At 47.1% G+C, this 10,947-nt stretch overlaps 1 protein-coding gene across 6 annotated transcripts in view; it reads right to left on the reverse strand.

Moving 5' to 3' along the window:
• The window catches only part of PLA2R1 (phospholipase A2 receptor 1), a 113,589-nt gene extending 104,730 nt beyond the window's left edge, over positions 1 to 8,859 (reverse strand). For 4 of the 6 annotated variants that reach the window (XM_057551435.1, XM_057551436.1, XM_057551434.1 and 1 more), the window contains exon 1: positions 8,503 to 8,859. In XM_057551435.1, coding sequence (XP_057407418.1) covers positions 8,503 to 8,617 — 115 coding nt within the window. In that variant the 5' untranslated portion in view covers positions 8,618 to 8,859. The remainder of the gene's footprint in view (positions 1 to 8,502) is intronic. The other 2 variants (XM_057551438.1, XM_007183156.2) reach the window with 1 other exon arrangement.
• Between the last annotated feature and the right edge of the window lie 2,088 nt (positions 8,860 to 10,947).

Below are 10,947 nucleotides of genomic sequence, written 5' to 3' on the forward strand. Positions count from 1 at the left end.
GAAGAGTGCCAACTGGGGGTCCCTGCAGGAAGTTCCTCTTGAGGCCCTTCCACTTCATGCTCAGCACCCCTTCTGATTGCTTCCACCCGCCTTTCAGTGTCCCCTTATCCTTTAAACAGCTACTCTTAGAACTGGCTGAGGTATGAAGTGTTACGTAAATCAGATACGATTTGAAATGTTAAGCCTCGGTGAGATGTATGTTCTTTTGATTGAAAAAAACCCAAAATACTTGAAACAAACAACGAAACAATTCCTAAAGAAATCCTCTTTTTATGGTGGATTTTAGGCAAGCAAAGGGTTTTCTGGTGTTTACTAAATAACACCATGACGGTGGCACCTAATCCAACCGAAGTATAAACCGGCCTCTGGGCCCTTCCATGTTATGGGAACTGGAAGGAAAAACTCAAATGCACGGTTCACGTCAAGTACAATGTTTAAGACAAGCTTCCTAATAGGAAGCCCACAGCTTGCCCACTGCACTCCAATTTCAATCTCCTACTCCATTCCCCTGGGTTTAAACCTCTTCTACTCCATCTACCCACACAGCTGGTGCTGGGCTCAAGCATTTCCTTCCCCGGATCATCTCTTGAATCTGTCCAGTTCCTTGCTCTTCTGACAGTATCTCAGTTTCGGCATGGAAAGGGTCCAGGAAGTATGGGGAGGGCATCTCTGCCCTGAAACCAATCTAAAGTTGAGCAGCTTCTCTCTTGAGATGTATTGACATTTTCCAGCTACACAAATTCAGGTTTGTCCTGTCCAGTGACTCAGATTCAGATTTGATTGTTTTCCTTACTTAGATTACTCTGTATCAGGAAGGGATGCTGTGTGGGGCTGAATCAAGGCCCGTTCATGGCTGAACGATGCAGAGAAGCTGGATTCTTAATATGACTTTCCAAACCAATAAGCAAGGAATTTCTGACGTTTGCAGCATGCAGCATGTGCATTGTACTTGAAAGGACAGAACAAAGTGAAAAGTGTGCTCTGTCCTCCTTGGCCATCTCTGCATGAATACTTGCATTTTTATCCCAGATCATCTGAGATTTGGTGTTTATCTCTTGACAATCTGACAGCACTTAACAAAGCCCGTGGCTTCCTAACAATTGATTTCTATAATCAACTAAAAAGTTAAGTATGTTTTAAAATATCCGCTTGTCCTGTCTCAGAACTTCTTCTCTTTCCCTGCCCTAGCATTGTCCTTGACTTTGAGCCTTCTTTATTCTCCTGCAGCTTCTGAACCTGGATAATCACCACCTCCACAGGCCCGTGGGACCCCTCTTGCTAAATCTTTTTACATGTTCTCTTCCCTTTTCTTTCTAATCTCCCCAAATCGTCACTCCAAGTTCCACGAGGCATACAATACTCTTTCTCGCACGCAGGAAAAATGAAACCTGGCTTAATCTGCTCCACCGGGCTCCAGTTTTGTCAGGATTCAAATTGCCTGTCACCAACCCCTGTGTGAAGTAGATTAACCCTTCCAGACTGTCCTCGCCACTCTGCCACTCTCATTCCCTCCCCGCCCCCCCTCTTCGTCCATCACATTTAGCAGTAAATCTTCTGACCTCTGCAGAAAATCTTCTCTCTTTCAAAGTTCTTCACTGTGTCTCTATATCTTACCAGTGAATTTTTAAACTGAGTTGAAAACATTTTTCTTCCTTTTAGTTTTTAGTCTATTCCTCCATCATTTTTGTCTTTATTTAACTGGAAAGTATCTAACAGACATTCAGACATTGCTGGTGTGAAACTCATTATTCACAGCAGCTCTGTTAACATCTTATAGACTGTGCTGAAAATATACCATCTCAGTCACCAGGGAGTCTTCCTACAGAAGACCATGTTATGGCAAGAAACAATAAGACAGAACATTGTTAAACTTCCCTCAACATGTCTTCGTGTGGAAGCCCTGGGGGATATGATTCAAAGACTGGGTCACCAAAACAAACAAAAGCAGAAAACAACTCAGCCAACAACCAAACAACCCTGGAAATGATGTGACGTTATTGAAAGCAGAAGTGTTCACACTGAGCTATCCATCTTGTCTGCTTTGAGAATATACTCAAGAAAAATATGTATTAAGTGGGAGACAGAAGTGAAAACACAACCAAGGGACTTCCCTGGTGGTCCAGTGGTTAAGACTCTGCACTCCCAATGCAGGGCGCCCAGGCTCTATCCCTGATCAGGGAACTAGATCCCGTATGCCGCAACTAAGAGCCTGCATGCCGCAACTAAGAGCCTGCATGCTGCAACTGAAACTCCTGCACATGGCAATGAAGATCCAGCATGCCGCAACTAAGACCCGGTGCAGCCAAATAAATAAATAAATATTTTAAAAAAAGAAAGAAAGAAAAAGAAAACACAACCAAATCCAACTCTTAATGGTAGATATATTGTTAGTCCTTGTATTTGTTTGCTAAGGCTGCCCTCAGAAAGTACCACAAACTGAGTGGCTTAAACAGAAATTTGTTGTCTCACAGATCTGGAGGTTACACGTCAAAAATCAAGGTGTCGGCTGGGTTGGCTCCTTGGAGGCCTGTGAGGGAAGGATCTGTTCCAGGCCTCTTTCCTTGGCTTGTAGATGGCTGTCTTCTCCTTGTGTCTCTTCATATCATCTACTCTCTATGCATATTTCTGTGTCCAAATTTTCCCTTCTTAGGTGGACATCAGTCATATTAAATTAGGGCCCACCCTAACCACCTCATTGTAACTTGATTACATCTGAAAAGACCCTATCTCCAAATGAGGCCTCATTCTGAGGTATTTGGGGGGTTATGAATTCAACATCTCAATTTTGAGGGGGACACAGTTCAACTCATAACAGTCCCATGCCTCTTATTCAGCTATGTAATTCACAGAGCCCAGAGTAAAATGAAAATGTAGGGCCCTGGAGGGGACAGGGAAGTCCAGTCAATCTTCACTTCCCGTGGGCCTGTGAGGGGTTGCAACCTCCGTGGCAGAAAGCTCTGGGAACACGCTCAGTACCTGGACTGGGGACAGGTGATAGGTCCCCACTCAGTTCCCAGGGAACATGCAATGGTGCTGCCAACCCGGTGGGGACAGCAGCCTTGTCCTGCCCCCAGATACCACTGGCCGTCCACTCCCAGGCCCTGGGCCTTCAGTTTCCCAGCCCCAAGGCAACCTGTTGCCGTGGTGGGCGGAGCACAGGAATATGGAGGGGGAGGCTGAAAACCCACCCAAGGAAAGTGGGGAGGTGACGTGAGGAGGGCCTGAGATTTAATCTCTTGGTCTGTGCGCCATTGTCCCACAGGATTTCACACCCAAAGCACAAATTCAGAAATAAAAATTACTAAGAATTCCAAGACCCCAAACCACAGAGCATTCAACCCCAAGGGCAAGGCCCTGCTGAGCATGGAGCCCTACGAGACAGTTCTGGTCACACGCCCATAAAGACTGCCCTGTTAACTGGCCAAGGCTAACACTGTGGAGAAAAGACCTTGGCAAACCACAGAGCACTTCTTTTAGGGCAGAACTGCTTGAGGTTGAGAGTATCTGCCTTAGTTTCTCCATCTGCACAATGGGCTTAATTAATTATAGTGCTGTCCTCATAGGATCCTGATAAGGACTACCTCAGTCACTACGACCCCTTTATAAATGTTAGTAAAAGAAAAACAAATCTTAACTTTGGACATGGGTAGTGAAAAATAGCAGCAAAATAAGACAACAATGTTTATAGTTAAATGATTACTTTGAATTTTCTGTTTATATTTTCATAACCGAAAAGGAAAGTTCTCAAGAGCGCGATGCAAAAAGCCAGAAGAAATGAAATTTTTTCATTAGCATATTTCTTTGGAACTGTAGTAGTCTGGAAAGTATAGTAAATTAGAAAGTCATGTGGCCCCGCATGAAAGCAGAAAACTCTTGTCCATTTTGTTCAGCTCTGTATCACAGAACCCAGTTTATAGGAATTCTCATAAAATTCCTCCATTTTTCTTGAATGACTTTATAAAATATTCTACCCTAAGTGACTTACTGTAGTGTTTATAAGGTGTTCTTGTGTTTGTTTCTTTTATGAACTGTAATATTTCTTTTCACTCTGATCAATGAAAAAATATAATTTATGTTCCAAGCTTTGGTTTGGAACATCTCCTAAAAGGCTTTCAAGGATAATTTCTAAAAGAAGATGGAGACAAGGGTCTATAAATGTCTCAAATACATTACTTTGATAGATCATATGAAGATTCATCACATAGGGATGAGTTCAGAAGAGGCAGAACAAAGAATTGTTTCTTCAGAAATCCTGATATAAATAAGCAAATTCTTAGCTCAAGGAAGGGAAGCTGAGGGGACAGCGAAACTCTGTCTGGCTCAACCTTTCTGGTAATTGGAGTGGAACCCACATGGTGTAGTATCAGTTACTGTGACAACCAATAATAGGAAAAGAGGTTAGGAGCTAATGAGAAAGAGTAAAAAGGACCAGAAAAATTGGAAGTCTATGCTGACTCTCAAAGGCTCATGAGGAAAGAAGCCGGTCAGAGAAACTGGGATGAGAAAAGTATAAAGTGGAAGAGTTTCTGAAAGATGATGAACAGAGATGGAAGAAACAGAGTCTGAGGGTTGGAGTGATTGATGGCCAGGCAGGGCAGCTAAACCAGGAGCTGATCATGCTTTTACTTAAATTCCAAATCCCCAGATTAGGAGAATGGCTCATTGCCCAGGGATATAAAAATTGCCTAGAAAAAAATCAATGGCTTTGCACATTTCGGCTCTGTGAAAATATTTACTCCTACATGTGGAAGTACAGGTTTAGAAAAGGAGGAGCTGAAGAGAGCAAGAGGCTGGCCTCCTGTTCCTCCTGTCACATAATCAAGTCACATGCTCCCAGCAAACAGCGGGATAAGAATGAGCTATCTTATCAGGTCACAAGGCTATACAGGGGTCCTCCGCATTAGTGCTTGTGGATCCGGTTCACATCCCTACTCTACAAGTTCCTGTAGGTGCAAGTTACTCAACCTGTCTTCACCTGTGAAGGAAGGGTATGCATTAATAGCACCCAGCTGCCTGTGGTGAGGGGCATTTTGACCTTTGTATTAGAAATGGGAGCTAAGGGGAAAATCTCAGGGTCATGACTCCTCCCCACTGCTGCCTCCAGGGGGTGGCTCTCACCACCCTCTTTCAGAAACCTCTCCTTCGTGGCAGCCTCTCTTCATTGCTCCATACCAAGCGCACCGCCCTGGACCTCTTCCTCACATTCACTATGTCACTCCAGCAAACACCCCATTGGCCTCCCCACCCCAAGGCCTTTAACTCCCAACACTCTGGCCCAGTGTTTTCTTCAGTGCAGGCTGTGGCCCATTAATGCATCATGAAATCAAAATAGAGTGGAACATTACAAAGCAAAATAGAGTAGAACAGAGTAGAAAAGTAGCAGCACATCATATTAGGTAAGGGTGTTTTTTAATGAAACTTTTGTTTCAGACGTATATGTCTGTACTGCTCTGGACGCTTGGTTCCTTGACCCCCTCTGCTCCAAGGACCTTCTTTCACTTGTTCTCGCTTTAGTGATCACTTCTGCAACCATACCTTGGACCTGGTCACTACTGAGAATGGACCCACCTCCAAAATTCATTATTTCCATCGTATAATCACTACCCTTCCTGTTCTGCCATCTCTCTCATCTCCTTACTTTCACCCTCGCTTCCCTTGGTCACTGGCCATTCAAAAGAGCCTACCTTGACCGTCTCTGAGCACTGACACAGCCGTGGGCTCCCTCCCCCCTGCTGCTGGGAAGCTGAGTGCTGTAGGGGAAGCTCTCTTACTATGTTGGTTGGGGCCATTTCACATTTATAATTTTCAGCCCTCAACGTCGCTTCGAACTTCTTTTACTTGCCCTCAGTTCATTTCCTTTAGCAACCTCCACAGAGACTATGCCCACTTTTCCCCAGGATGCCCTGTCCCCTTCTTTGATCTCCCCTCTACCCTCCCAGTATCTGGGGTACTTGAATGAAATTATCAAGTTTTAGCACTTGCTAGAATGAAGGGCTCAGATTTCAGAACCGCAATGAGGTCCCTTGCTATAGCAACTAGAGGTAGGAGACAGGCTGCAGACATGCCAAGTACAGTGCTGTGCACAGGGAAGTAATTGTTACAGGGCTGTCAACACGTCAAAATGGTCTGGACTGGCCAGAGGAAGAGGGCACCGTGGTGATACTGAAACAAAAGGACAATACTTGGGTAAGTACTATTATTAGTTCCATTTTTACATATGAGGAAACTGAGGCACAGAGAGCTTAAGTAACTTGCCCAAGGTCACACAGCTGGTAAATGGTAGAGCCAGGATTTGAACCCAACAATCTGGTTCCAGGGCCCATGAACTTAACTACTATATGACACTGCATCTACTGATTTTTAAATACAAATTTATTGGTAAATGACTGAAAAGTCAGCACCATACTGTCCACCATCTGCCTCTCAAGGCTGGGATGCTTATAATAAATAAGAGATCAATCAGTAACACATATCAAAGAAATTTTCAGATGAAAAACACTATATGTATAATCTGCCTTGTATTACTACCTATCCCTTATTAGTGGATATGAAACTGACATAGGTGCATATCTTCTCCTGGTTGCTCTGGGGATGCCAATCATGGCTAAGAGTAAGTCAATGTAGTCCAGTGAACACAGTGGCAAACGTAGGCACCCAAACACAGCTAAAAAACACTGCTGTATTTCAGCTTCTACATCTGAAAAATGGATGGCTGGAGTAGACAATGTCTCAGGTCCCTTCTAAAGCTAAGATTTTGTGTTTCCATCTTTGGACAAACAGGAAAAACCTGATTTTAAACCCATCTGGATTATACTTGAAATTCCACTGATGTGAGTGCTTGGAGTCAAGGAGGGGAGCCTGTGTGAGGACTGGAGCAATCAACGTCACACAGTCTCTGTGCTCTTTAGAAATTAGGAGCAGCATTTTCACATCTGAAGAATCTCCATGCCAACTATGTCAAATGCCTTCAGATTTGCAAACTGTCACCTGGAGGGGACAGGAGGTAGTGGATGATTCTAACTTCATAGTGTCCTTGACTATTAAAAAGAAGGCACTGATTAGCAACTGTCTCAGCTGGGATTTGGATCTGCTACATATAGAAGGGATTAGCCCATCAGTGCTAATCCTGGCTCAGAGGATCACCAGCGCATTCTCTCTGTGTGGCTAGGTGGCAGCTTCTGTCCTCCCGGCTGCTGCCCTGTTCCAGAGAGACATTTAGTGCTCAGGCAAGACCCACATTTTAAAATGTAAAGAAATAAGCGTGGCACAGCGACTGTCAGTGGAGACGGATCACCCCATGGGGTCGCAGGTGCATCTGCAGGAGCATTTTTATTGAACTGACGAAGGAGGTAAGAGGCTTCTGACCTTCGGCCACTTTAGAATAAGAATTGCTCAACCTGCCCCTGGTAAAGCCTCCTAGGAATGCTAGAGAATACAGTCCAGAGAAGATTACCTCCAAAATGTATGCATAACATGTTGAGAGGGGAAAAAAATAAACACAGACATTGGTGACATGTTCTACTCCTTCTGTCCAAGCTTATCCCCAAAGGCTGAGAGTCTGGAGGCTGCCTGGAGGCTTCTCCTGGTTTAGTTAGCTTCTCTCTACCTCTTTCCTCCCTTCACACATGGGCTTTGCACTTTTGCACGCTGGCTCCTTTGCCTCAGAGCCAGCCCATACAGTCATTTACGAAAGCGGGCGATCTCTCTTTCTGCCTCTGTCCATAGCCCTTTATGAATCTTATGTACAGTAGGTGCTCAATACATGTTTGATCAGTTGATCCCGTGTACACGTGTATATGGCAGTGGTAACTCCGCAGGAACGCTCCACTCACTGGCCTGCCGTGTGCCTTGCAAAGGATCACATTTTACCCTCAGGGGTCCTATGTCTGTCACAGGCCCCATTTTTCAAAGGGGAGAAACTGAAGAGCAAAGAGGGTAACTTGCTCCAGCTCACAAGTTCATTGGGGCCACAGGGGCTCCTCTTCCCCATCTGGTCTGAGAGGCGTTAACAGAGAAGATTGTTTTCTCTCCCGAAGGGGCAGAGCGGGGAAGCCAGGCGCGGGGCCGCTCCGCAGGTGGCAGCGTACACCCAGAGCGCTTGCTTTGGGAGGGGACAAAATGGGACATCTTTTTGCCATCATTTATCCCAGAGATGGTCCTCCCAAATACACTGCTCTAGGAAGTTTACATTTGAGACATCTCCTACCCTCCTACGCGCAGCTTGTCCCCGACCGCAGCCGAGTCAAACCGCCTGCGAGCCGAGGCCCCGCCCCACGCCGCGCCCCCGACTGAAGCCTGGAGAAAGCGGGGGCGGGGGAGGGGGTGCAGGGCCTGTCCCCTTGCAGGACTAGCCCACCCGCAGGGCTTTCTCCGGACGGCAGAGACGCGGGCCACCGTATAATCCCGGCCGCCCTCGCCCGCCCCAGCTTCGCCCCTTCCTCCTCTTGCCCACCCCCGCCCCCGACGTGCCCATCTGGTCCCTCTGGGCTGGGGGACACTCACCCTGCCACTCGAGAAGCCGCTCGGGGGTGAGTGCTACCGCCGCGCCCTCGGCGGAGGCCGCCGGCACCGCCAGCAGCAGCGGCAGCAGCGGTGGCAGCAGCGACAGCAGCGACATCGCTAACCACTGGGCTCGCCGGACACTGCGCCCGGCCCTGCGGTGGGGGAGGCGGGACCGCAGCCTCCTCCGCGCTCCACCCCTCCCCCAGGCCTCGCCACCCCTGCGTCCCGGAGATCCACTCCGTCACCGTCACCCCTGTCGCCACAGTGTGTGGGCACTCGGGGTTATGGGCTGGAAGGCGGAAAAGTCTAGATTTTCCCCGCCCTACCCACTCCGGCTTGGAGCAGGAGGAGGAAGAGGGGGTGGACCATCTGCCCATCCCAGAAATTCCTGCCTTTGGGGTGGGGAGAGAGGAGGGGTGAGGCTGCCCCGTGCACGCTCCTCCTGCTTCCAGCCTTCTCTCTCCTTCTTGCGGAGGCCAAATAGGAGTTGGAGGTGAGCGAGTTGAGAATTTCTGGGACGGGAAGTCTGACATCTGGGTTTGCAAGCCACCCGGATTATGGTAAACACTGCGGGTTTGGCAGCAGGCAGCTTAGAGTAAACCGACCTGCTCCTTGGACCCAGGCGCGCTGGGAGCGCTCTGGACCTCCTCTCCCCTGGAGTGTGGAGCCCGGAGATCCCTGGGGGTGCACCGGGGTCTCTACCCTCCTCACTCCAGAGTACGCTGAAGGTTCTTCCATTTTTGAGCTCCTTTCCCATTTAAAAACGACCTCCCCCTTCCATCTCCTTGGATCCTCCTAACCCAGCAAAATAGCTGGGTTATCCCGTGTTACAGCTGTTACTGCCTTGTCCCACTTTATACCTAGAAAACCGGTCCAGAAAGGCAAAGTGATTTGCTCTAAGAAGAGGTTACTCCCTAACTTGGCAAAAGTTCCTCCCTAAACTAGGAAAACCCTGACTAGAATGTAGTCTTTCTAAGGGTAGTCTTTCAAATAACTAGCGGAACACTAGAAACATTCAATATTTATGAGAACAGGCTAATGTAAGATCTTTCCTAAATAGTCATTAAACAAAACATTGCTTATGACGCTAGTCATTAAAACATAAGAGGAGGGAAGAAAGCAAAAGGGAGCTTTAAAAAAATAAAAGGAAGGTGATGGGGTCTTGGAGAACCTTGCCTTTCTCAGCTGCCTGTTGGGCAAGACCAAACCAATATTTTTGAGTAACACTGTCAGCTTTAGACTGAATTGTGTCCCACCAGCTCCCCAATCATATGTGGAAGTCCTAACCCCCCAAATGTAGTTGTATTTGGATATAGGAATTTTAGGAGTTAATCAAGTTTAAATGAGGTCTTAAATGTGGGGTGCTAGATAAGGTCGGCTTTATAAGAAGAGGAAGAGAGAGATCTCTCCATCCAGGCACTAAGGAAAGGCCATGTGAGGACGCAGCAAGAAGGTAGCCATCTGCAAGGCAGGTAGAGTGACCTCATCAAAACCCAAAACCTTCAGGAACTTGATTTTGGACTTTCCAGCCTCCAAAACTGTGAGAAATATATTTCTGTTGTTTAAACCACCCTGTCTCTGATATTTTGTTGAGTCAGCCCAAACAGACTAATAAAATTGTCTTAGCCTGGTTCTCCAGAAAGCAGAGACTGGGTTGAGATCTCTGGCAGAGAGTGGGATTGAAGATCAGAGTGAAATAAGGAAGCAAGGACAGCTACTGCCTTGGCCACTGTCGTAGCAACATGCACTCAGTCCTGCAGGAACCTCAGAAGGTCTCAGAACTGTCTGTCCTGGGGAGAAGAGGAAAGGGGGAAACATTTATCCTTAGGTTGACCGTCTCTGCTGGTGAAGGTGGTCCTAGGGTTATTAACTCCTCTGCACACTTCCATAGCAGTGGTAAGCTCCAAGCTTGGTCCCATGCCTTGGCCACTGGAAAGCCCTGCGGCAGGCAGCAACAGGTGCATGGCATGGCCAGAGGTGAGGTGCTGTCACGTTGCCCCAGAGGGAACCTGTGCAGAGCTGGCCGCTGCAGAGGTGGCTGGAGTAAGAGGTGTGGCTGAGAGAATGTGAAAAGTTCCAAAGTGTGCCCTGAGTCAATAGCATATTATTACATATAGAAGTCAGCATCCCTGCCTGAAACATGCAGAAAAAGGATGCTTTCAGCATATGAGACTATATAGACCTCAGTCATGAAGTATTTATAAATCTCTCCTGTGACTCAGCACTACATCATGTGTTATGGGAATTACCCCAAAGTATAGATGGTTCAGCCCTGTCTGAGTGGGCTGGCATCTACTGAGGCAGCTGAGTGCTATCAAAGTGGCATAATTTAGTAGGAGAGTGCAGCCTTGATATTAATCTTTGGTGAGGTGCAGTGCAGTGAACGTAAAACTGGGAGAGGCCAGGAGGGGCTAGAGTGATTGCGCAGGGCTAGATGTGTTCAGA

This window comes from Balaenoptera acutorostrata, chromosome 8 (assembly GCF_949987535.1).
Source record: "Balaenoptera acutorostrata chromosome 8, mBalAcu1.1, whole genome shotgun sequence".
NCBI lineage: Eukaryota > Metazoa > Chordata > Mammalia > Artiodactyla > Balaenopteridae > Balaenoptera > Balaenoptera acutorostrata.